The 27,639-nt window shown below is 45.4% G+C and overlaps 1 protein-coding gene across 1 annotated transcript in view; it reads left to right on the top strand.

Moving 5' to 3' along the window:
- The window catches only part of ZNF704 (zinc finger protein 704), a 901,792-nt gene that overhangs the window by 200,711 nt on the left and 673,442 nt on the right, over window positions 1–27,639 (top strand). Inside the window, exon 2 of the mRNA XM_069621254.1 lies at window positions 27,346–27,593. Coding sequence (XP_069477355.1) covers window positions 27,346–27,593 — 248 coding nt within the window. The remainder of the gene's footprint in view (window positions 1–27,345; window positions 27,594–27,639) is intronic.

The following is a 27,639-nucleotide window of genomic DNA, read 5'->3' as shown; positions in this document are numbered from 1 at the left end:
GCAACGCACCCCTGCATCAGAAGCAGGATGGCGAGCTTGTCATTTTGGTCCCTAAGGTGAGTCTTCGCAGAGAATCCCAAAAGGGTTCACGGAGGGAGAGAAGGGAAGTGGGAGGTCGGAACATCACCCGCAGACTATTAACCCTTCCTTTTCACACACAGTGGGATATTCCTCTGAGCCAGAAAAGCCAGGTTGGGGAATCCAGTCCAGTCCATCTTCTGGGTCTTACGCATCTCTGCAGAAGAGGTCACAGCAGTCCCAGCCACGCCCGCGCCTCCGTGGGAGCCAGGTGAGCGTTACAAGCCGAAGGTGTTTTATCCTCTCCTTTATGCTAATTAAGCATCCTCTCCTTCTCCGCTGGATCTTCTTTCTCACTTTGGTACATCTTCCATAGCTCTAAAACAGCCAACCTTTTCTGTAACTTCTTTCCCTTATATGTAGCATGTAAATATGTTGCCATATGTCGCAATACTGCTTTTGACAGTGATACCTTCTGAGGCCACGGCATGAGTGCCTTATTAGTCGTGCCTCTGACTCATTCCGACTGATATTTCCTTATCTTAGCTGAGTATCTTGGCAATGTCCTGCATAAATGTAGACGAGGAGTGTCTCCCATGATGACAATTCAATTTCAACTGTCTATACCTACCCAATGTTTTATTCTTCTCTTTATGTTATCAAATACACCACACGGATCAATTTGAGCAGGCACCATCAATTGCCACTTAATTATCCAAAAATCTAATTCTTTTATCCATTTTTGTTCCTTCATTTAGACTTTCTACCAATTTTTAATATCTTGTTCTATCATTCATATTTTAAAAGTCGCTTCTTTATTTATGTGTTTCCTTTGATTTTCATCCTTCTGATTGACGTCAATCTCTTGATCAAAAAATCTAAAAATCACCTTTTTACTATCGTTTTATATTTACTAGTTTAAACACAACAAAAGCTTTACACTGACATATTTGTAACCCTACAAATGTGCACTTGAATAAATTTTCTGTGTACGCTTTCCTTTACTATCTTTAGTAAATGTATGATCTCATTTTTGCCCCATTTTGGAGCTTGATACGCACTCTTCTTGTTGGCTTTGCCTCAGGAATCCTTAACTCCCTTATTTGGGGTCTTTTTAGTGCGTACGCTTCCGTACCCTTGAACGGGAATCGAGGTATCTACTTCTCTTCTTTTAATCCTGATATATATATTACACGGCCCGCGGTAGTGGCCGTGTAGTTATGGTTAAGTTGCTAAAACCATAGGAAGAGCACTTTTTGGGTGGCTTATAACTTTGCTCCCCCTGGATCTTTACCAAACTTTGCAAAGAAAGTACATGGTCCACTCTGAATTTTTCTGCAATGTTTAGTGAGGTTTGGTCCAGGGGGGGCAAAGTTATACAGAGGGTCCCAAAATTTCTTTTTTTTCTCATAGACTGAATGGAGAAAAGATTTCTGTCGCACCTACAGCCCAAACCGCTGGATGAATTTTCACCAAATTTGTGGCAGGAGCGGTGGCTTGGTCCCGAAAGCGTGCATTTGTAAATTTGGTGAAAACCCATCCAGTAGTTATTTTTAAAACAACCAAAAAGTAGGTCTAAAAAAATTAGTGATATATATGTCCGGACTGCGGACACACTTCCCTGTTCGCTCCGCGGACAGGACACTGATTGGCTAATCGGCTTGCGTCATGTCTGCAGACACGCAACAGGTTCTCTGATTGGCTGGGATGAGGCGTGAGGCGTGTCAAATTGTCTCGATGCGCCCGCCATATTGGATGCGCGGACATGCGCTGGAAGTGAGCATAAATCCAATTTTGGGGAGTGTGTTGATGTGTATGATTGCTTGGAAAGTGTGGGGGAGAAGGAGATGGGTCAAATGCTGTATTTGTTTAGGTGGGAGAAGGCCGTGATGTGTTTGCGGTGTCCGTCATCAACGCGGTTGTCCGCGGACATACTAGACACTGGGCGCACTACTGCCTATTTTAGTTTAGTATGATGTTGGTTTTGGGTCGTTAGAAGAGCATTGGGTCAAGAGGGTATGTATTGAAGAGTTTGTACGTTGGTTGTAATTATTTTTTAGAATGTTAATTGAAGTGCATAGTTTTGAGGTTGATGTATTATGTTTTTGGGTTGTGGTCATTTGGTAGGTGTTTGTTTCTATGGGTGTGTTATGCTGCGGTGGTTGTGGCCAGGGCCTAGAGTCTTGGGTGCATGGCCGAAGGCCGTAGGCCATGCACCCAAGACTCTAGGCCCTGGCCACAACCACTGCAGCAGAACTCTACAATGCTACCAAACTTTTTGATTGTGGTATGTGGGCTGCTTAGGAGATATGTTTTCAAAAATGTGAGTACTGATTGGTAGTACTGTAATAGTGTGTATAGGATAGTGAGATGATGTGTGTTTGTTTGTTGGATTGTGTTCAGATTGTTAGTATTGAAGACTGTAGGCATTTTGGGTGTATTTATTGGTGAGGTGTTCATTTGCATGGCTCAATTATGTTGTGGTGTTTGTGAGTTTAATTATTATATACGTACTGTTTCCTTTGTTGAGGCTGTATAAAGAGTTTTAGCCAGGCCATGTAGTCAAGATTGTAGTGCTTGGCAACAAGCGCTGCAGCATAAGATACCCATGGAAGCAAACATTTTGGATTGTGGTTTATGGTCAGGTGTTTTCTTGAATGGGTGTGCTATGCTGCAGTGTTTGTGAGTCCAATCTTTATATACTTACTGTTTGACTTTTTGTGGTTGTATGAAGTTTTTTCATAACATGGGTAGTTGGAGCACATATTTTTATAATTTACTTTGCCACGAATGCCTTTCACTAATTCAGAGGGAGGTAGTTTTGCTTTTTTTGGTTGAAGGCGTACTATTGCATGAAAACGGTGAACTGGTTGAATTATGATGCTCTCATATAAGTTGAGTTGTTGCAGGGGATTTGGTAATCGGAATAATTCCAAGTTATTTGTGATAGCACGTGAAGGTGTTTGGTTGTTGTCAAGTTTTGCAGTGCAGTAACTGCAAAGTATTAAGGGGTCAGTAATTTCGTATTTGTTTTCTGTTATAAGATAGAGAGCTAATTGGAACCATTTGGGATCTTCATTGTCTTCTATTTTGTACATTATGTCTACAGTTTTTGTGCTATTTTTATAAAAAGTCCTGCGGCAACTTACACACAAATGGTTGAGTACTTCAGCAGATGTACTTTTAAACTTTAGTATTTCTTTTTTGTATGTGTGTAATAGAAGGTTGCTATCTGTAAAGTTCTTGGTAGTCTGTTGTAAATCTATTGCATTTTGTAAGTGGCTTTCAATTCCAAAATATTTTCTATGGATATGTTCTATTTCTTTGAGTAGTTGTTTGGCTGTACCATGTAGAAGATTGTTATTTAAGTTGGCTAGTGCTAAAGCAGGACTTTTGGCATAGTACAGTTTATGGACCAGATTTCTTATAGTTGAATGATGTGTTGATATCATGTTGATATGATGGAAGGTGCTTTTGCTAATAGGTCCAGAAATGCAGGCTAATGAATGTCCTAGTAGTCCTGTGTATTTGCGCACTGGACATGGGTCCATATTTTGTAGTAGTTTAATTTTGAATTTATCTTTGCCTTTCACATACTGATTGAGGAACTGGTGTAAAGATTTGAAAGATTTTTTGGCAATGCAACACATTGATGTGCACAGCCATTTGTAGACTGTACGTATTCGTTCAGTGGAATGGACCGGTGATACTGAGCTTTCTGGGGATATTTTTGTGAGCAGCGTTTCTTGTTCCATAATGGTAAGTTTTTCATACCCTCGTCCACTGGTATGTATGGCAATTGGGTTTATTTGCTTTTTATTTGTATGCTTCTTCATTGAAATTCGGTTCTCTGCTCGTGGTGTGACTCTATTCACTTCCACAGATGTTTGTGAAGTTATCTTTGTTGATATTCCGTTTATTGAGAAGTCTTTTTTGTAGTTTAGTACTTAGTTTTGTTAGTGGTTTCATTCTGTTTAAAACTAAAATAAATAATTTCCTTTTGAGAAGGATTGCTCTGTCTATGAGTGCTTCTAGGATTAAGTTTCTACGGTAGGTTTCGAGGGTTGTGCGTGATTTCTCTCCTGTTTTTATAAGGTTCTGAAAGACTCTGTGTTGGAACATTTTTTTGTAAAAGAATTATTTTGGTATGCTTACATCACAATTTATAGGTGCAGTGTTAGCACTAGTGGTATCTGCAGTCTTAATTTTGAAAGAGGAGGTAATGTTTCTATACTGGAAGCTTGTTTTTTTTGCTTAATGACTGTATTAGCTGTTTTGTTTGAACTTTTTGTACAAATTCTTCTAGAGGTGGATGCTTATTTTGTTAGATTTCATTTACTTTCGTGTTGCTTTCTACAGAGTTGCTTTTTGGTAGGCATTATTTGGGGTCTGTTGGAGAAAAAAAGAAAGTGTGCATTGGGATCTTGTGCAGTGTTTGTGTGCTTTGTGCATGAGCGTCTGAGTATGATGGTAAGGATGTATGTAGAGGTGTGTGATTGTGCAATGGGCTGCTACATCAGGTTGGGAAGGCTATTCTTGTATTTGTGTGTTACTATACTGGTGTTCAGATTGTAATAGAAAGTATGGAGCTGGTGAGGGGAAGCACTCGTACTGAATCTAATGTTGCAGGGTTAATACAATTGTTTGTTCTAGAATAATTTAATTCTACAGTGTTTGAGTAACAGTTAGAACATTATGGCAGTATTGCACTTACATTTTTGGATGGAAAGAGTAGGTTTCTTCTGAAGTTCTCATTCGTACTTCCGACGCTGTTGCTTTTCAGGAGAGTGGTCTTCACTGCAATTGTGAAAGAAAGAAGTTAGTAAATATGTGTGTTAATAACACTGTTGTTAATGTAGACATAGATTTCTTTGTTTTTGCAGTAGTAGTGCTTTCTGATAACTGTGCATAGCATGTACATGCACTTTTCTTTTGTACAATAGTAAGCGCACAGAGCACACTTGGCTTTGTAAGGCAGTGCTATTGGATGTTAGGAGATAATAATCATGTGCTTTGTTTGCTATTTTTACAGGTTAAATGGCAGGAACTGTATGGAAAAGTATGGAATATATGTATTTGTGAAGGTGTGGGAAATTAATCAGAAGGATATGATGGGGCCAGCAGCTTATTACTCAGTAGGTGATTACTAAAGTAGTGGGTGATTCTTTGGTGCTTGGAGATTGAAGAGTCTGAAATAAAGTAAGGGTTGCAAGGAAGGACCTGGTGGTTGTGTTGCAGACTGAAGGAAAGGGAGGAGATGTTTTATGTCTTGCTTTACAACACTGTACATAGTTGTAGATGATGTGATAGATATGACTGCACTTGTGCATAGATGAATGCTGTTGTGAAATCCAGTACGGAATGGGCAACCAGCTGGAATGAGAGAGTTGTCTAGATTGGAAGAACAGTTGTAGAGGCAGTGGTGTTGTTTCAGCTGGGAAACTTTCAAATGATATTGGCTATCTGTGTGCATAAATAAAGATGCATGTACTCATCCTGGCTGTGTGTCTTTTTATAACACACTAGAAAGCCTTTTTCCATAATTATACTGTTATTTCTCCCATATTGTAACATGAAATGACACTTTGTTAGATAGCTGTGTGTGTTGTGTCTGGTTACTAATATAGTAATTTGTAAAGGAAGTTGAAATGATAGAATGTATGTGAAATACGCAGAATGTATAGAAAGGAAATTATATGTACATCTTATGCACTATAATGCATTAAATGCTATCATGTGGTTAAATATGTGCCAGTGGTTACAGAAATGATAGAATGAATGAAGAAAATTTGCACATTGCAGTTACTAATATGGGTAAATAAACATTTGGAGAGCAGACAACTTTGCAAGTGACACTTGATCCTAGTAGATGGGAGAAATGACAGTAAGCTTGTTTTACAGGTAGCACAGGGTAAGTGGCAGTTACTCTGTTTATATGCATTTATACAAGAGATGTACATGTACCATACATGCCAATACTCCCGATTTCGGCTGGAGACTCCCGACTTTTCAGTGAAAAATATTGCAATTATTCACATTCTCCCGCTGAAAATAGATCTTTGCCCAATACATTCTTATGACACAAATGTTGTCCACCGATTTTCCGGAGGTAATGTTCCTCCCAGGTGGGTCAGAATGTTGGCATGTATGATGTACTGTGCAAAAAATATTCATACCTGTACTTTGTGTTCATGCATGTGGATGTGCATGAATCTGCAAGTAGAAATGTTGGAGAGTTTACTAGTAGTTGCTGTAGGTGCTCTGCAGTCACAGCGCAATTGTACTCAGAGTGATCAAAGTGCTGAATTGTGATGATGGAGTTAGATGTAGAGGTCTTGCATGTGATTGGTGGATGGTTGTGTGACTGCTTAACAGTAGCCAATGAAGGAATGTGCAGAGAGTGAAGTGGAAAGGGTAGAAGGGCTGCCCCCGTGTTACTTACGCACTCCGTGGCCAGCGCAACTGTTCGCGGACAGCACGTATTACATACAGGATTTTTGAGGTTGAGAGGGATGCAAATCAGACGTAGCACAGCAAGGGATTGGTCAATAGGGTTTAGTGGGTGTGATGTGTGAGCAGAGAGTTTGTTAGGAAGTCTTTTTCCTGAGAGGAGAGGAGATAGCTATGGCTGTGTGTTTCGGAAAGCAGATTGTCTGGATTTTGGGAAATTCGTGGATCAATTGGTTGAAGGTGCATGCAGATCGCTGCGGAGTGGCTGTACATCTTGGATTCCCTCATGTGGAAGTGAACTGGCATGGAGTGCGTGGAATGAAGTGGCTGGATTTGGTACCTCTTGGTGCTACATTGGTAACACCGTGTCATCCAGACATTATTATTATTCATTGTGGAGGTAAAAGTTTAGGACATGTGTCTGGAATCTCTTTGCAATTTGCAATGAAAGAAGGACCTGGGAAAGTCATGGACATGTATCCAAACTCCAGAATAATTTTTTCCGGTATTGCGCAGAGACAAATGTGGCTGTGTTCTTCTTCATTTGCTACACAAATGGAGAAAGCAAGGCGCAATGTTAACAAGACTGTCTGTGCCTTTTTGAGAGATGTTGGTATGTCCTCTTTTCACAATGAAAACATTGTTTCATAGTACACACATTCTTTGCAGAGATGGAGTACATCTTACTTATGTCGCCAATCAGATTTTTCTGCGAAATATACAAAATGCATTGCAACCTTTTTTAGAATTACAGCAATCCATTTTGCAATAGGTGTTGACCAATTGAAGCTTTCGAAACAGAAAAAAACACCACAAAAAGGCTCTTTTCAGAGCCACCACTTCCTCCCAGAGAAAAGTGCAATGGTTGTGACAGAGCAGCACTGCACAGATTTTAGATGTCCGCGGACTTCTAAAAATGCACAGGGCCCTGCGCATTTCAGTGACACTTCTCTTTTTGAACTGTGAAAGGCGGCTCTGAAAAGAGACTTTTTTTGGGAGGGGTTTGTTCTTTTTTTTGTTTTTTGCTTTTGTAAACACAACACACAAGGAAAGGAAAGGAAGGGAAAGGAGGGTAAGGAAGGGACATCAACCACGGGGATAAGAAAGGGCAGGTGGAGAGAGGAAGATGTAGGGTGGGCCTTATTCAGGTAGGTAGCAGTTCTTCTCATGCTCCTTGACCACAGTCTCCAAAGCACTTTGAAGGTTCTCCCCCCTACAGAGTACTGCGTTGCAGTACATGCGCAATACTCAGACCCTCGAAAGGTAAGGATCAACAGCATCATGTGTGGCCTGCGAGGCACCTGGAGAGATGCCCTGCCCCACAGGAGTGTCACTTGTGGTGGCGGGAGCGGGAACGGAGGATGCTGTAGGGGAACTCAACCTACTACGTTTATCGAAAGGTACAACCTTACGAATAGCCCCACCGTGGAACAATTTTAGGTGTCGCTTCATTGAGGTAGTGCCATAGCTGTACAAACCCGGTTTCCCACGACTTAGCACCATCTTGCACTGATTGCAGGTCACCTTGTGTGCACGTGCTTTTGGTAGGCCATCAAGAGTGGTAAATAACCTCACACCCAAGATTCACGGTGAGAACTAGTAGTAGGGACGTCCACTACCTCATCCTCTTCATCCTCTTCATCACTCTCCTGTGTATCCTGATGCCTGTTCCCCTCTGCAGGCCCTCGGGGAGGTGTTGGTGGTGAGGTGGGGGGTGCTGCTGAGACAGCAGTAGCACCAGCACCAGCCATTAGGACAGCTGTTTCAAAGAGCAAGGGCAATCCAATGCAGCAAGGAGCAGTCTCTGTCCTGGAAGCCCAAAAACAGAATAAGGAGCAGCTCTGGGGTGTGGCCTTTTATAGGGGAGCTGGGGCACACTTCGCGGACACCCGCACTGTCCCCGAACATTTTGAAAACCAAGAAAGGGCTCAAAAAATTCCAAAAAGTATGCACATCGCAAGGGAGACATAGTGTGGGACATGTACAAGGGTGAACTTTCCTAAGAAAATACATTGGATTGCTGAAAAAAACACTTTTTAGGTGTCGGGGGCCCGGACAGTGTTCGTTACGCTTAGCGCGGGTGCGTTCACATGATGACATCGAGGACATGTTGGCAAATGGGACAGCTGTCCGTAGGACACCAAATGCGCGGGGTCGGGTATACGCATGCGTGCGGGTGTTCTACTGACAGTGTTCCATTCCCTGAATTAATTGAAAGTGTGACACACGTGTGGCGGACAGTTGCGGACAGGCACGATGTTCGTAGGGGCAAGGGTGTGCTACGGACAGTGTTCAGGTCCACAAACAAAGCAAATGTGCATCACAACTTTGCGGACAGGCGGACGGGCTTTGTGTTCTAGGGACATATTCATTCTGGTTACGGACAGTGTGAACAGGGGGAATGTTCTTATGACACTTTATTTTGCATAGCTACAAACATGCGGAAGTCTTTAGTGTTCTGCGGACACCCCCATTTTGACTACGGCCATTTCAAACAGGTATAGTGTCCATAGGACACCCCCACTTTGGTTAATGGCGGACAGTCCGACATCTTGTGTGTCCTAAGGACACTTCCATCTTGATTGAGGACAGTGTGAACAGGTATAGTGTCCTTAGGACAACCCCATTTTGGTTAATTGCGGACAGGTGGACATCTTGTGTGTTCTAAGGACACTTCCATTTTGATTGTGGACAGTGCGAACAGGTATAGTGTCCTTAGGACAACCCCATTTTGGTTAATTGAGGACATCCCGGACAGTCACGCTGTCCGCAGACACCCTAACTGCCTTTAAAAAAAAAATGACACAGAGGAATATATTAACAACACACTTAATATTTTATTATTGTATAAAAGTATAAAAATTACAACAGAGAGGGCGAAGCAGAAACTGAAACAAATACAGGGGAATTAGGGGTTTGGACATGATTGATGGTAGGGGAGGAAGGGATGGAAGTCTCACTGTAACGTTTTTCTTGCTGGGGAGGTTTTGGGGATAGTTGGGTGGGACATGGAGAGGGGGAACAGGTACATGTGGGACAGTGATATTTATTTTTTTCTTTTATATGGTCCTCCACAAAGTTTTTTTAAAAGAATGACATTTTTCATTAATAGATCAATTTTTAGCTCCATTTGCTGCAGAGGATTTTCTAACGTCTCTCTTGGTATATTATTTTAAATGCCTGTATGGTCTGTTAAAAAAAAATTGTTAAGTACACATAAAGTAATGTTTAATAATTGGTTTATATATAGAAGTGTAGTGTCTACCATTAGTATCACTGTCTTCACTCATTTCACCCCGAGGGAAATCTTCTTCCAGCCATTCCAAAGTACTGGACATTTCTGTGTAAAAAAAAATATATTAGTTTTAGTGTACCTAATACAGAAAGTTTATAAATATATACAATAAATGTAGTGTACTCACTAGTTTCTTGGTAAGTTTTGCTGTTACTGCTGCGTAGGTGTTCTGTTGATTTTTGCTGTGCAATTTCTGTGAGCTAATTCTGTTGGAGGCATATTTATTGTGTTTTCGTATATTCCACTATGTTGCATATGCTATGTAATTGGACTGTGCCTCATTACGACCCAGGCGGTAAGTTCCCGCCTGGGCCGTGATTTTACCACCATGGCGTAAACTACGTTTACGCCATGGTGGTAGGCGGACTTACCGCCCCATTCCGAGGTCGGCGGGGCGGTAAGTCCCCAATCCCCATTTACCCTTCCCCATTCCCATTTTTGCCCCATAGGGCATAATGGGAGTGGGGAAGGTGTTAATTACGCCACCGTAAATTACGGTGGCGTAATTAACTCCATGGTCCCTTAGCGCCATGGATTTTAACACCTTGTTAAAAGCTCCATGGCGCTAAGGGACCTCGTACTCAGGCGGTAAGGGTCGGCGCTGTTTACGCTGCTGTAAACCCCTTACCGCCTGGGTCGTAATGAGGCCCTTAGTGTCTTACATACACAGTTTCACTTATTTATTATTGAATGTAATGTATTTATGTGCTGCTTTTTTAACATGTTTAGTGTTTTTTTTGGATGATTTAAGATACCACCTGAGTTCTTGGATAGTGTTGATGTTGTCCTAGTCCGTCCGCGAACAGGCGCATGGTCCGCGGATATCAGACCCACTAGCGCAGGTAGGGGGTTCTGTATATTCTATATTATATGTATGTAAACTAATGGCATCCTAGTAAACATTGATCAAATTTACATTATCTATATATCTATATTCAGAGAAATAACTTTGTCACAGGAACGTTATGGTTAAATTGCGCTACTAAAAATCTATGAAATTTAGTAAAAGAACTTGTTAAAGGAACGTTATGGTTCCAAGTAAACCCGAAAACCCCCTGAAATTCCCCAGTTATGGTAAACTAAGCAACCATAACTGGCGCCACCACCATGCACTGCTAAGACTAACACCCAGGACATCAAAGATGACATCACAAATGTCATTGATGACATCACTGATGACATCACATTGATGACAAGGGAGGCCTTGTCAATGTTGTTCAGAATAGCTTCAAAGTTGATAGAGTATAATTACTCCATAGAATTTAAAGAGGGACAGCATAACAAAATTGCTGATTGTTTGTCCAGGATACCAATCATGGAAAAGGAAAAAGACTAATGTTGACATGGTGGAGAATGGTGAAATGTCCGCGGCAGAAGTGTGTGTGTTGGCGGGTAATGCCATATCAAAGGAGGAATGGATGCTGGCACAGAATAGAGATGAGGAAATTAAATAATTATGCAGATATGTCCTAGAAAGGTGGCTTCTACCAAAGAATCAACCAAGTTATGTTAAGCTTTTTGGAGTTGTAAGGGAGAAATTGTCATTTGAGGGAGAAATATTGAGGAGGGGAGAGAAAGTGATACCTCTAATAGCAAATTGCCATATTGGATTTGCTGTTGGAAGCATGGAAGAAAGTGCTCATGGATATTATTGGACTGTTCCACCGAGTTAAGTCTGGGGAAAAATATGCATTGGTGTTGATCGACTATTAAGCTTTATTGGCTGCAAGTGAGATTTGTAAGGGAAATTACTTCTGAGGTGGTGATAAGATTTTTGGAAGACATACTCAGCAGGGAGGGTATACCCCGTGAAATAATGATGGATAATGATACACCGTTTGTGTCCGAGAAAATGACTACATTTGTGAGGGAAAGAGGAATGAAGCACATCACTACTCTGCTGTACAACCCCCGAGCAAATGGGTTAGTGAAACAATTCGATTGGGTGAGGAAGGGAGTGTGTTATGTAGGTGTGAGAGTGGGTGATGTGGTCCGCATAAGGTTACTGCATGATGTGTATATTGGTTACACCAGGTATGGTGGGCCTATAAAAATAGAGTGACCTGGGCCAGAGCAATGACTGCTGATGGATGTTGGTGGAATTTAAGCAGGGTTGCAAACTGTAAGGAAGTGGCTGTTTAATGTAAAGGGGAACCATGTGTTGTATCTTATGAACCGCTGTGATGAGATGCTTTGTTTGTTCAATTCCAGAATGGAACAAACAAAGCAGTAAGAGTTGGTTGGGGAAGGAGGAGGAAGTAGTGGTTACATCCTACTGGACTGAAGAGTAAACTCATTGGATGATATAACAATATGGTCAAGGATAGTTATTTACCATATAGTGGCGACAAGCTCCACCAACTCTGGCAATTGCCTCCTGGTCCGACGGCCGCCGGGTGATTGAGGCCCCGGACATCAGCATCTGTCTCCTGGTCGTATCTTGCCTGTTTTCCTGGCCGAGTATGGACATAAGGTGGTTGTCTCCTCTCCCTTTGTACCGAAGCACATAGGCTTCTCGGGTTGGTCAAGGAGCACGCCCACTGTGAGACATGGCTTTGCGAGTGGAGCCAATATTGAAAAAGGGGCCCATCAATGTATGGCGCATAGTGTCCAAAGCAACATGGCCCAAGCCGGTAAACCTCTGGAAGAGGGATCGCACAGCGTCCAACATCTGCTGCACCATTACGGACACAGTGAATGCAATAGTGCACGTGTATAACATCAGGCGCCTCTGCGCACATCTGCTTCGTCTTGGTTATTTTTACACAAACAAAAAATATGAGAGGAAGGAAAATAAAGAGAAAGACATTACAATGAGCACACATGCACTAACCAGAATGAGCATCCTAAAAGTGACTACAAACTCAACATGCAGCACCTTGACCCTCCACCAGAATTCATGCAAAATCCTGGAAACACACCCATACGTTGGCACAGATGGAAGGTTGAATTTCACACATATTTAGAGACGATTGATGGGAACAGACTGTCAGCCAGCACAAAAAAGTGATATTTATGCACACTTTGGGTTTGGAAGGCCAAAAGTATGCAGAACACTACCACCGGCATTGGAAGTCCAGGAAGGGGAGGGCTTAAATGTATTTGACAAAGCTGTACTAAGAATGGAGAAACAATACAAAGAACGGGATAGTGTCATTCTGGAAAGACACACCTTGTACACCAGAGATCAACTACCGGGCAAGTCCATTGACAAATTTCAGCCAGTTCTTGCATGAAGACCAATTGATGGTACACACTATAAATGATCAGATAAGGGAACGGATATGGGAGGAATCCAAGTCTTCCCTGGATTAAGTCATTCTCATAGCTAAGAGCATAGAAAGATCTTCGGAGGTCTGCAAATAAATTGTCAAGGAAAAGGTGACGGAACGCACACACAAATATGTGCGGTTGACAAGAGAGACAAGACAGGCTCTGTTACAAGGGAGGCAAACAGCAAAACACACTCAGGGATCAGGTGTGTCAGGTGTGGCGCTTACGACAACATTGCAACATTGGCTGTTTAATGTAAAGGGGAAATATGTGTTGTATCTTATGAACAGCTGTGATGATTTGCTTTGTTTGGTCCATTCCTGAATGGAACAAACAAAGCAGTTAAGAGTTGGTCAGGGAAGGAGGAGGAAGCAGTTGTTACATCCAACTGGACTGAAGAATAAACTAATTGGTTGATAGAACCATATGGTCAAGGATCGCTATTTACCTACCATAAAGGGCCAGATGGAGAATGAGTTGTGGAGATATTGGAGGCAGAGAGCTGGGAAGAAATGAGAATATGGTCCAGGGAGTGTCCAGTAGCATGGGTGGGAAAGGTGTGGATAGAGGATAGTGCATGGCTGGAGAGGAGATAACTAAATTCTGTGGAAAGAGGAGTGGAAAGAGAGGGTACATTGAATTCACCAATGGTTGTGAGGTGGTGGCTAAGGGGGAGGGAATCAATTAGCCGGGAGAGGTGATCAAAGAGTAGGCCAGGAGGACAATGTGGCTAATAGAAACAGATAATATGAATGCCATATGGGGAAGCGATAGTGGATAACTTGAATTCAACAGAGGGAGTGATAGTAGGAAATAGGGAGTGGTGGAGATGGGTTGTTTGGAGGATGAGAAAAATCCAAAGCCGCCACTCCTGTCAGTAAGAGAGTAAGAGAGTTGGTGAAGGCGTATGTAAGGTCATGGAGTGCAGTAAGCGTAGCAGAGTCAGAGGTATAGATCCAGGATTCAGTGCGGGTAATGAAGTCAAGAGAGGGAGAGTGAGAAAGAAGGATGTACGTGATGAAGGACGTTTTGTTGCAGATGAATTGAGTATTCCCAAGGGCAATAGAAAGAATGTGAGATGTAGAAGCAAAAAGATGTTGAGTTTGGAAGATGAAGAGACGTTGAGGTAGATGTAGGAAGGGAAGTTTAGTTGAGAATGGGGGAAAGATGGGTGGTGGATAGGGAACGTTTATGAGCAAGAGGAGGGTTGACGTCGAGTGAAAGAGGAAGAGCCTCAGCTCGGGACTCCAGGTAGTCAGTGGGGTTACAGCATCAATCTCAGATGTCTCATATCTCAGAAAACTGTAGTGTGCCGGGTGGTAACAAAGGAAGTATTTGGCAAATACCTATCATTTAGCTTTGGCTATTAGGTGTCGCTTGCCACCAAAAGCCAGAGCTATTGCATTTGAGGACAGATAGGGAGGAATGGCATAAGAAGAAGGACACACAGCCTGTAGGTGTTGTTTGGTTATGTGCTCACCCATTGACTTCCCATGGCCATGCTAACCCCTATGGCCATTACCACCCAGTTCCTGCCCTTTCTCGCCTAAAACACCTCCTCGTGGGTACTCTTTGAGCTCGTTTTAATGAAGCCTTACCATCAGACTTTGTACTCCTAAGGGCCTGCAAGTGTTTTTTTCAAATCGGTCTTCTGAGAATTAATGACTTAGTTGTAGTTGTGAACCCGCTATTTGTGTAATAAAAATTTCTTACCAGATCTGCCTTCAGCCGCTCGATTTATAAGCACTATGTGTGCCCTTTACCGAAGTACTATTAAAAACAAGCATTGACAAAGCCAACAGTTTTGGATTATGTATAAGAATTAGGCATTTGCCAGGCATTTTATTAGATGCCCAGGTACTTGCACCATTTTGCACCTGACGTCTTCAATGGCCAGCTAATAAAGATTACCCCTGCTATCTGCGCTGGGAGTATTTATTCTATTAAAGACCAGGAGGCAAGCATTATGCTTCAACTTCTTTAATGACCACTCTTCAGCAGTTTCAACAAACTATAAAAAAACTAACAAATTTTGAAATGTAGTTCGAAGAGAGAAAAGTCAATTTGGACAAGTCCCATAGTCTCTGTAGTCCTTAACTCTCCTGCTCAGCTGTGACCACATCCTGTCCCTGAGCTCTTCCTCTCGTTGACGTGCTCTGACTGTCGCTTATATTTTAGAACTTTGGCCCGCCAACAGTGCGAAGACTTTATCCACTCAAACTGGCTGCCGGTATCTCTCTGGCTGCTTGCTCACATCTTGATTATTAGCCATCTCACTCAACTATTCTTCTGTTCTTCTCCTAAGGAAGATACAAAACAGAACATAAGGGTGGTGTCTATGCATTGTTATCACATCATTACACATTATAATCAACAATACATATGATCAACAATATATACCTGTGGGTGGGAAACTAATGCTCGCCTCCTAGTCTTTAATAGAATTAATACTCCCTGCGCAGATAGCAGGGGTAATATTTATTCTAGGGCAAGACTGGAGGCGAGCATTATGCTTGTTCAAAGCCTCCCCAATACTGTAACAGCTATACTCTCAGATGGCGTAAAGTAAAATTCTTTAAAGGTACGATCATTAGCCCAGTCTGCTGCTAGAATGATCTCTTGCAAAGGCGCTACCGCCGTATATGCTTTGGATGCCATAGCCCCTCTTATGGAGAGAGCCCCATACTTTCGTAAGTCAATCCCCAGCTGCTTGCATCACTTCTCTGACCCATCTCGCAATGGTAGCTGTCTTTACTGCGTGAAAAGGCTTTCTATGTGCTATTAGCAATTGGGTGGTACTTGCTGCCCTGTTCTCTGCTGTCCTAGCTTCATACTCTTTGATGCAGCTTGCTACGCACCATTTGATTTATTCGGGAAATATGGGTAGTGAACTGAAGAAGTTCCTGTCTTAGTTCTTTGCACTATCCCGAAAGTTACTCCTTCTGGCCCAAATGTCCTCCTATTAATCTCTAAAGCTCTGATATCTGACACTCGTTTACATGATATGAGGCAAAGCAACATCACCAGTTTCCCTGACAGCTGCTTGAGGGATAGATATATGTCTGCTGGCCAGCTCTCTATCAACCGTAGAACCGCAGTCACATCCCATAGTGTGTTGTACTTTGGCCTTGGCAGTACTTTAAACTTAGCTGCCCTAATGAGTCTAACTACTGCCGGATGCTCCCCCGTAGGAGCTCCTTCGATCGGCAAGTGCCTCGCTGAGATCGCTGATCTGTACACTCCTATGCTGCGGAATGCTTTCCCGTCTTGTAGGAGCTGTGCCAGAAAATTCAGTATAGCCACTACAGGCGCTGAAATGGGATGAAGACTTCTCCCTTTACACCAGCTAGTCCACTTGGCCCAAGCCGCGTTGTAGCTCCTCCTAGTAGATGGAGCCCAGGATTCTGCGATGAGTTCTGCAGCCTGCATCGAAATGCCTGGCAGTTCCCATCGTCTCCTGGTATCATGCACGCGATGAGTGGGAGTATCCCTCTCACTCTCAGAGGTTGACACAATCCAGTTGGGTCCATGAGCAGTCGCTCTCCTTCGGGGAGGACTCTCGGTAGGTCTATCGAGAGCTCCATCAGTGGCAGGAACCACACTTGTGATTTCCACAATGGCGCTACTGCAATCAGCTCTGCCTTCTCCCTTCAACATTTCGCTAGAACTCTAATAAACATGATGAAGCGGGGAAATGCGTAATGGAGGTCACCCGACCAGTCTTGCAGAAACACTTGAGCTTCCGGGTCTAATCTCCAGCTGAAGTAATTGGCTGTCTGAGTGTTGAGGTGAGGAGCAAACAGATCCATGTGTACTGGTCCCCACCTCCGATCCAGTATCTGAAATGCTGTCAGATCTAGCTTCCAGTTGCTGGAGTCTGTGAGGTATCAGGAGTTCCAGTCTGCCACTATGTTCAGTACTCCGGGCAGGTATTCTGCTGTCACTGAAGTCCCCGTCTGCAGATAAAAATGCCAAAAATCCTTCGCTAGCTCCGCTAGCATCTTGGATCTCTTTGCGCCTAAGTGATTTATGTAACAAACTGCTGAGATGTTGTCCATCTTCAACAGTACGCATGACTTCACCTTGTCCCTCGTGAATGCTTTGATTGCGAAAGAGCCCGCTAGGAGCTCGAGGCAGTTTATGTGCAGGTGCAGCTCTTCTTCGCTCCACTTGCCCCCTGTCTGCAACTCTCCGCATCTTGCTCCCCAGCCCAGGCGGCTGGCAACTGACTCTATGATCAGGTCTGGTCGGTCTCCGAAAATGGCACGCCCATTCCAGGCGTCCATATTCTGCAACCACCATTCCAGTTCCGTGATGGACTCCGAGTCCAATGGTATCAATTGGTGATACTTCAATCCCTGTCGAAGGTGCCATATTTTCAAACTTTGTAAAGCTTGATAGTGTAAGGGACCTGGAAATATGGCTTGAATAGAAGCCGCTAACAGGCCTACAATTCTTGCGAGAACTCTCAGTGAAATCACTTGCTTCTTCAGACATAGTCTGATCTCCCACTTGATAACTCAAATTTTCCCTGCTGGTAGTTCCAGCGTAGCTTTCCTTGTGTCTATACGAACCCCAGAAAGTCTAGCATCTAGGCTGGCTTGGTATCTGATTTCTCTGTGTTCACTAGGAATCTTAAAGACTGGAGCAGGTCTAGAACCCAACTCATCTGATACTCTAGCGCTTCTCGATCCTCTGTGAGAAGCAGTAGATCGTCTAGATATATGGCTAACATTATGCTTTTCTCCCGTATTGCCGCTGCCACTGATTTCATCAGCTTGGTGAAATCCCAGGGCACTGACGCAAGCCCGAAGGGCATCGTCTTGAATTGCCAAAGCTGTTTCTTCCAGTGAAAATCTAGGAATGTCCAGTCTCCCTCTCTCAGGCAATCTCTGAGCTGGTGGATCCCTTCCATCTTGAAATGGTGGTACACAATCCATCCATTCAGCTCTTTCAGATTTATCACCGGCCACACTTTCTCCTTTCTGTGTACGAGAAACATGTTGCTTATGAAACTGGGGGCCTCCGAGCACCTCTCTATGGCTTCCTTCTGCGCTAGTAGCGATAGATCGTGGTCTAGAGATTTATGCTCTGCTACTGCCGGGCGTTGCTGATGGGGGGGCGCGAGCCTGAACTGGTGGCTATATAAATTCTATCTGCAGACTGCTTACGGCTTGCAAAATCCAGGCATCGCTGGAAAGCGTGCGCCAGTTTTACCAGAACATACTGGTTCTCCCTCCTACTGGGGGGTAGGCAATCGTTCTTACCTGGTGTAAATCCTTGCCCCTGGCTGAAACCTCTGCCTCTGCGTCCCCTGGGGGTACGGCCTCTGGCTGGGAAGAACGCATCCTGCTATCTGTTCTCCCAGTATTGTGCTCTATGGTTGGGGGGCCTTCTCCCTCCTTGTTGCCGACTGGCAAAAACTCTATTCAGAAATATTTTTCCGGATGGAGGCCTGGGCTTTCTCCAAAGATGTGTATGTGCCTACGAAACGGCCCATCTCCTTTCCGAATGTTTCTCTGAAGAGGAGCCCCTGTGCCACTTCTCTATCCTCATAGGAGGCTAAATCGCTGAGCTTTGGGTCGATCTTGAGCAAAATACCTCTCCTTCTCTCCGAGTCGATGGCGCAGTTAGCGTTCCCCAGAAGACAAACGGCTCTTTGCGCCCAACCTGCCAAGGTCTCCTTCTTCTCCTGTGCCTCTCGCTCTTTCTGCAAGATCCATGATCTTTGTGAGAGGGCCTGCCAGGTCTAGGACTTTCTCCTGACAACATTTCCATGATCTGTCTATACCCTTACAGGGGTCCTTGCTGGTCTTGGATAGAAAAGTAAGCATTTTAGGGTCAAGCTCGGGGGTCTCTGCCACTCTTCCGGGAAGGTCCGGTCATGGGCATTCTGCTCCGAGGCTCTGTCTAACCTCCTTGTCTAAGGCTTTTCTCAGCCTCAATGTCCTGGATTATCTACCCTTGGTGACGGCTGCCAGTCAGATGATCTCGGATTTCGGATGCTGTCCGGATCAAACATGTCATCCTGTTCCTCCTCGAGGTGTTTCTCCTTGCAGGCTCTCTTACCCCCGCTGGGCTTTGCCCATTCTTCCCAGACTGGCTGTTTCCTGTGGGGAGAGGTCCCCCTCTGCTGGTTCCTCTTCTGAGCCTGGGTCTAAATCTCCTTCATTGTCTTCCCCAGGAGTGGGGGTCGTGAGGTCTGGCACTGCCTGATGCTGTAAATAGGCTTCTTTTGAGCTTTGCGAAAGCGTTGGCAATCTCCGGGGCTTTATCTTTCGCCCCATCCAAAGGGCCTGGGGGTCATCAGAGGATTTCCTCTTTTGGGCCTGGATACTCCCCTTTGACCCTGTTCCTGAGGGTCTGGTGGGCGTGCGGTCTGTCCTTGTGGTGCCATCTTTGGGTTGGTGAAGCATTGCTTCCAAGGTCTCCAGCCTTTCTTGTAGGGGCCTCACCCCTTGTGCCACAGCATCTACTAGCTAATTCCCCAGCACCTCCTTGAAGTTGCCAGCTAGGTCTAATGACTGCTCCTCTTCGCTCCATTCGAACTCCGACATCTTTAAGAGCGTGCTGTGTGCCTGGATACCTGATACAGGTGTCTTTACACACCACTCTTTGCCAATAGATGGCCTTACTTGAGATATTCCTCAAATGTCTTACTTATACATATTTATATTCTTTTTTTCTTTTTTCTTTTTTTTTTTTACTGTGGCTGCATCGGATTTATGTAGTTTCTCTGTGCCTGTGATGGCTTAAGTTGCCTCTTCCCTCTCTGTCTGAGGCTTAATGTCTCATGAAAGCAGACTGCTTGCTTCCCATGTGCTGTGTATGTAGCCTTCTTCGCTCGTTGCTCAGGGTGTTGAGCAGAAGGTTGGCAATGCTCTGACTTTCCCTCCGCTATTTTCTCTAGCGTGGGAGCGTTCGTTGCCGGGTCCCTCTTCTCTCTGGGTCGCATTCGAAATGTGACGTGGAAGTAAACAAGCACTCGGCTCTGGCCACATCTCCCCAAAGGTGGGGGCCAGAGCGCTCTGGCGCTTCTTTTCCCTCGCCAAAGGATCTGCTGGCCCTGCGGGTGAACACACACCGGACTCCGGCCACGTCTCCATGAAGGTGGGGGCCAGGCCGCTCCAGCACTTCCTTTCCCTCGTCTGAGGGCCCTAACAGCTCCGTGGGCGATCCGAAACCCCTGAGGTGCCGGTCATACGGCATGGGTTCGCGGCACCGCTGGAGTTCTGTGAGGGATAATTATATTTCTGAGGCTTGTGGAATCTGCTTAGATCACATGCTGTGCATAGGCCGACATCTAGTGGAAGCTGTGGAGTATTACAGTTTGTTTTTCGAAACTCAAAAATGGGCGTCGACACAGGGCGTGCCAGTAATACTATCCCTAGTGTGACGTCCACTGTACCCAAGATCCCTCACGCGTCTAGGATCCTCAGATTGTTTTTTTCCGCCATACTGGTCGGAAGCATTTTGCGGAGTCCCCTGGCCTTAGCCATACTTTTGCTAAAAATTTAAAGGATTAATCTATTGACATCCTTCCCCACCCCAACGTCGAACTTCGACACTCGACGCCGGCTGGAGAAGAAATCGACCGTCGGCTGCTGCACGACGGATTTGGGCCTCGGAAGAACGCTGGCCTCGGCCGGGCCTTGGAAGGCCTCTGGCCTCAGCCCTGCAAGTAGGGAGAGTGGGGGGTGGTACATACTCTACACTCTTGGTATATAGGTACACCTTATACATTTCCTACACTTAACTGCCCGCTGCCTCAAGGTGCGTATGGAGGGTACCCCTTTTCAATTCTGCCCCAAGTGCAATCGCAAATACCCTTGGGTCGACAGGCACGCCACATGCAATCTCTGCTTGCCGAGGGACCACCCCGAAGCGAACTGCAGAGCGTGTAGTAGGTTTAAACCTAAGACACTTAAGGACCGTTCAACGAAGCGTTGGGCCCACCACGTCAGGCAGGCGGCCATGGCAGCGGAGGGCGCCTTCAGCGATGGCAGCGACGCTGTACTTTCGGACGGCAAGGGCATTACGGCGTCGAAAGACAGCCGAGTGCAGGTCCCCGACCTCGGAAGGTCGTCCGGCAGAGCGGCTATGGGGAAGACCCCAGGGACACAAGCGCTTCACATACTACACACACTAAACACACTAAGTCCAACTGAGACTCGACGACGTCGAGTTCTCGGAAAGAGGCACAAACAGAACGGTCCGATTCGGTGTCCTCTGGGCGCTCTAAATCAGGATCGCCGCATGACTCCAGGCAATCATCCACTCTTGCCAAGAGTGCCTCGCTCCCTAGGCTAACAGAAGTTCGATCGTCGGAAGACGAAGACGACTTCCACCCCCAGGCCGCGCTCCAGGAGTCAGAGCCCGCAGTTAAAGCCAGCGAGGCCCCACGCTCGAAGGACAGGGACACCACCCCCGATCCTCGATGCCAGGCGTCGAAAAACCCCAGAGCCACTAAAGGACAGGGAAAACATTTTTCCACGCACAAGGAGGGGGAAAAATAGCAGAAGAAACTACCTGTACATTCTTCCACACCTGTGTAACACTCCACTCCCCCTAAACAGACAGACAAAACCAGGTCTGCTGATAGGGCTACAACCAGCAAAGCTACTCAAGATAAATCCCATATACTTGCTGAGAGAGTCATTCCCAGTTCCAAAAAATGGTCCAGTGAAGACATAGATAGGGTCATGTCAAGAATGTCTTCTTTGGCTGATTTTTATGATAAAAATCCAGAACATTTCCTCTCGTATGATCCACAAGGGGCCACACCCTCAGGCTCTACTGATCCTATCCCCCCGAGTAAAAAGCCCCGGTTTGAAACTTCGATAAGGTCAGAACCCTTCGAGGTACAGCCTTACGCAAGACCATACTCACGGTATCAAGGAGAGGCTTCCTTTGGTGAGGACCAAGAATTTGGTATGATAGAAGAGCAAACCGGGACGGGCTACTATGGGGATGATGAGGACCAGGAAGAAGAAGAGGAGGACCCTGAAACATACAGTAGATTCCCCGGTAGAGAACAAAGCCCCGGTTACCGACTCCCCGGTCGATAACCAACCCCTCCTAAATGAGGTTCTCGCTCGCGCAGCAGAACATTTCCACATTGACACCCACGGTGTCCAGGAGGAAAGGGACTTTGCAGAAGAGTTAGTGGGAGAAAGGAGGCCTGTTGCCCAGACCATCCCTATCCTTAAGTCCATTCAGCAAAGAATAGATCCGTCCCTGGTGAACCCGAACCTCACCACAGCAGTCAATCCCAGGGTTGAAAAACTTTTCAGGGCGGCCCAGTCTGACCCTCTCTATATAAGAGGACATCTGAAGCCAGACTCCCTAGTTGTCACCAACACTCGTAAGAGGGCTGGAACACCCTTGTCATCGGCCGAAGCTCCTCCCAACAAGGAGAGCAAAAAACTATACGGTTTCGGCAGGAAAGTAGCCTCAACGTCCGCCTATCAAGCAAGGATTGCTAACTCCACCACCCTGTTGGCCAGCTACAACTGCCATCAGTGGGAAGAAGTCGCGGCACTCATAGCCTCTGCTCCTGAACCTTTAAAGGGCCAGTTAGCTCGGATTTCCGCAGAGGGTAGAGCCGTGTCTGGTTGCATTTTGAAAGCAACCTTCGACGCCGCGGACAACGCAGGCAGATTGATAGCGGAGGGCACTGTTATCAAAAGACATGCGTGGTTAAGGCAGTCTGGTTTTAAGGCAGAAACCCAGGCATCATTGTTGGACAAACCGGTGGAAACCGATCTGTTGTTTGGTAAGGCGGTCGAAGACACACTGAAAAATGCCAAGGACGAATATGAAACACTCAAGTCCCTTGGCCAATTAACCAATAAACCCCCTAACCAGAGAGGGAATAGTAATTTTCGTCGCCCACGCGGACAAAATTCCCAGAGAGGATCTAACTATTCCCAGGGGCGGGGTACACAGTGGAACAACAACCAACAGTCTACCCAGGGTTACTGCAGGGGTAATACGAGAGGTTGTGGTAAAGGCAGAGGCAGCCCCAGCAAAGGAGGCGCCTCCACCAAAGCAGTGACGCTCAGTTCAGGGTCCCTTCTCACGCAACCCCAGTAGGGGGACGCATTTCCAACTTCACCCAGGCTTGGGAAGGGATCACATCAGACAGATGGGTGCTGTCAACAGTATCCACAGGATATTGTATAGAGCTACTGCAGCGTCCCCGGAACCATCCTTCACGACAAAGAGTACACTCCTTAAACATCAGAGGATTCTCCTCGAGGAGATCGCCATTCTGCTAGAAAAGGACGCGATAGAACTCGTCCCGGGACACCAGGTAAACAAGGGTATTTATTCTACTTACTTCCTTGTGCCAAAGAAAGATTTGACAATGCGCCCAGTATTGGACTTACGGCCTGCCAACAAGTATGTCAAGCCCCAAAAATTTCGTATGACCACGCTACAAGAGGTAATCCCCCTCCTAAAAAAGGGGTTTTACATGGCAACCTTGGATATGAAAGATGCTTATTTTCATATTTCCATGTTCCCAGCGCACAGAAAGTACTTGCGCTTCAAGGTGGACAGTTGACACTACCAATTCAAGGTACTGCCCTTCGGGATAGCTTCAGCACCAAGGGTATTCACCAAGGTACTGGCGGTGGCGGCTGCACACCTACGCAGGGAGACAATCCCAGTGTACCCTTATCTGGACGACTGGCTCATAACGGGGGAAACCCCAGGAATTTGCAGGACAAACATTCAAAGGACTATCGATCTCCTCCACGAGTTAGGCTTCTCAATCAACGAGAAAAAGTCAAGCCTGGTGCCAAGCACCTCAAAACAATTCCTAGGAGCAATCCTAGATACCCAAGAGGGGTTGACCTTTCCTTCAGAAGAAAGAATTCAGAATATACTACTGCAAATTCCGCATTATCAGTCCGGTCAACAAATAACGGTACGCAAAGCAATGCGTTTACTGGGCATGATGGCGTCATGTATTTACTTGGTCCCACACGCGCGCCTGCGCATGCGTCCCATGCAGGAATGGTTGGCGAAACAGTGGTCTCAGGCAAGTGGTCAGTGGGACGATCTAGTGGTCGTTTCGCCAACACTGGTACAAAGCCTTCACTGGTGGACAAGAGAGAATCTTGCACAGGGGAAACCCTTTTACGATCCCGAAGTACAGGCAGTAGTCACTACAGATGCATGTCTGACGGGGTGGGGAGCTCACCATCTCCACCACACAGCTCAGGGTCTCTGGTCTCACTCAGTGGCCAAGAACCATATCAACCAGCTAGAGCTTCTGGCAGTATTCAGAACGCTTCAGGCGTTCGAGCCCCACCTACTAAACCTGTCAGTGCAAATCCGGAAGGACAGCACAACAGCCATGTTCTACCTGAACAAGCAAGGAGGGACTTGCTCGCCAAATCTGTCCAAGCTTGCCCAGAAAATCTGGATATGGACACTCAGACGGAACATCTTCCTGTCATCACAACATGTTCCAGGGGAGCTCAATTCCCTAGCGGATGCTCTGAGCAGAGACTCCCTCCCAGAGGAACACGAATGGGTTCTACACAGAGAGGTCGTAGAAGATATCTTCTCTCAGTGGGGTTTCCCCACTATAGACTTATTCGCCACAAGCGAAAACAGACAATGCCCAGGATTTGCATCCAGGTTCCCCCAACCAGACTCCCAGGGGAACGCCCTGTGGATGAACTGGTCAGGGATGTTTGCGTACGCTTTTCCACCAACTCCTCTCATCAGGAAAGTGGTGAACAAGATGAACAGGGAATCGATGACGCTCGTCCTAGTTGCTCCCATGTGGGCAAGACAACCGTGGTTCCCACACCTACGCAGGATGGCGGTGTGCGAGCCCATCAAACTTCCAGCCTGGTACAACCTACTGTCCCAGCACCAAGGTCAAACAGTGCACCAGCAACCCAACTCAATGAACCTGGCAGCATGGCTCCTGAGGTCATAGAGTTTGGACATCTCAATTTGCCACAGAGGTGTATGGACATCCTAAAGGAATCTAGGAAACCAAACACAAGGCACTGTTACTTTGACAAGTGTAAGAGGTTCGTTATCTGGTGCCAGAGTAGACAAATCAACCCGGTTGATTGCACTCCTTCCACTATTGTTACATACATGCTCCACCTGCTAGATGCAGGATTGGTTTTTAACTCACTGAAAGTACACCTGGCAGCCCTGTCGGCTTACACCACTTCCCATAGCAAGGTTTCGTGGTGGAAAGTACCAGTAGTTAAAGCGTACATGGAAGGAGTAAAGAGACTTCACCCTCCTATTTCAAACCCACCACCAGGGTGGGACCTTAATGTGGTGCTAGCCAAGCTCATGGGCCCCCCTTTCGAACCCATGCATAAAAGCAGTCTCAAACACCTGACTTATAAAACGGCCTTCTTATAGCTATTACTTCTATAAGAAGGGTCAGTGAAATTCAGGCTCTGTCAGTGCAGGATCCCTTCTTTACTGTCCATAAAGACAAACTGGTTTTACGCACACACCCTAGGTTCTCACCTAAATTTATATCAAAATTCCATGTAAACCAGTCCATCGAGCTTCCGGCTTTCTTCCAGGACCCGCAAAGCTCGGCTGAGGTGAAACTACACACCCTAGATGTGCGTAGGGCGGTCCTCTACTACGTAAATAAAACCAGACCGCTAAGAAAAACAGATCAACTGTTTGTCTCCGTAGCTACAGGCAGAGAGGGGGATCGCGTCTCTAAAGGTGCCATCTCGAAGTGGATTATTAACTGTATCCAGCTGTGTTACTCACTCTCTGAAAGAACTCTGCCTTTCACGCCAAGAGCCCACTCTACTAGAGGCATTGGGGCCACTCTGGCTTTCATTGCAAATGTACCCCTTGACACCATTTGCAAAGCAGCTACTTGGAGCTCTATTCACACTTTTACTCAGCATTACTGCATTGTGACACCCATTCCAAGGCAGATACACAAGTGGGACAAGCGGTTCTAAGACACTTATTTGCTCATGACCCTTCTCACATCCCACCTCCTTCTTCAGGTACTGCTCGCTAATCTATGCACAGCATGTGATCTAAGCAGATTCCACAAGCCTCAGAAGGGATACATTACTCACCGTAATCGTATTTCTGATGCTTGTATCTGCTTAGATTCACATGCGACCCACCCTTCCTCCCCTCTGAGAGAAGGCGCATGATGGCTTGTAGTCTTACCTTTCTGTCTATCTGCTTGGATTATCTGTACTCACGCTACTCCTCATGCTACCTCATGTCAGAAAAAATACAATCTGAGGATCCTAGACGCGTGAGGGTTCTTGGGTACAGTGGACGTCACACTAGGGATAGCATTACTGGCACGCCCTGTGTCGACGCCCATTTTCGAGTTTCGAAAAACAAACTGTAATACTCTGCAGCTTCCACTAGATGTCGGCCTATGCACAGCATGTGAATCTAAGCAGATACAAGCATCAGAAATACGATTACGGTGAGTAATGTATCCCATATATAACTACCGTGACGCTAATCTGCAACACTGAACTGCAGGTATTCTTTATCTTGAAATTACGCGCCTCGCGCTATTCTATATCTGCGCCCTTTCAGGCCTAAAGCACTTCCTATTGCCATGCTCTGCATAACATTCTATACCTAAAATCGTAATATGATACAATTCCTGCCCTCTTATTAACATTTAGGGAGGTAAAGAAAACGTTACTTATCTGCCTGAAGAGCAGTAAGAGAAGAGGTGGAGCTCAGGGACAGGATGTGGTCATATCTGAGCTGGAGAGTTAAGGACTACAGCGACTTTGGGACTTGTAGTTCGAAGAGAGAAAAGTCACTCTGGATATTTAAAAAGTTGTTAGTGTTGTTATAGTTTGTTGAAACTGCTGAAGAGTTGTAATAAAAGAAGTTGAAGCATAATACTCGCCTCCAGTCTTGCCATATAATGTGCCTGGCAAGTGCCTTTTCTATCCATGCCTACACAAAAGCCCAAACCTTTGGCATTGCCAAAGCTGGTTTATTGTTATTGCCCAGACTGTAATGACCCACCAGGTATTAAAGCCGTGATGGTGTGAATATTGTTTATCGGCAATACGCTGTTAGGAGTACATACAAGGATATTCCAAGTCACGTCAGAGTTCTGTGATTTTTCTATATAGTCGTGACTGGCAATATTATCATAATGTCAGTTGAGGGTACATTTTCCAATGCATTTTTTTTCAAATCCTAATAGTGTCTACTTTCATAAATCTCTATGGTGTGTTAAAAAACTAAGAAGCCATTTTTAAATCAATTGTGTTAACATTCTGTATTCTTTTGTGATGTTGCAGTGCTCAAGCAGTAAATGGGAAATGGCTGCGGCTCCATTCCAAATTCATGAGTCACAAAATGAAGTCAGCCAGAAGGTACTGGACCAACAGACATTTCTTCTGAGCACGAATCAGGACGTTATCAAGATGGCAGATGCCAAAAGCCACGACACTGTTCACGAGCATGAAAGAGATAACACGCGGTCCATCTGTCTTCTAGAACAAAAACGAAAAGTTGTTTCTTCAAATATCGATGTGCCCAAAGCACGGTAAAGTTATCTTACTGCGCATTAAGAATGGGTGTTTGTGGTGGGA

Source organism: Ambystoma mexicanum, chromosome 5q (assembly GCF_040938575.1).
Source record: "Ambystoma mexicanum isolate Mex_15411 chromosome 5q, UKY_AmexF1_1, whole genome shotgun sequence".
Taxonomy (NCBI): Eukaryota; Metazoa; Chordata; class Amphibia; order Caudata; family Ambystomatidae; genus Ambystoma; species Ambystoma mexicanum.
The sequence above is the reverse complement of the archived record's forward strand: the minus strand, read 5'-3'. Positions and strand labels throughout refer to the sequence as shown.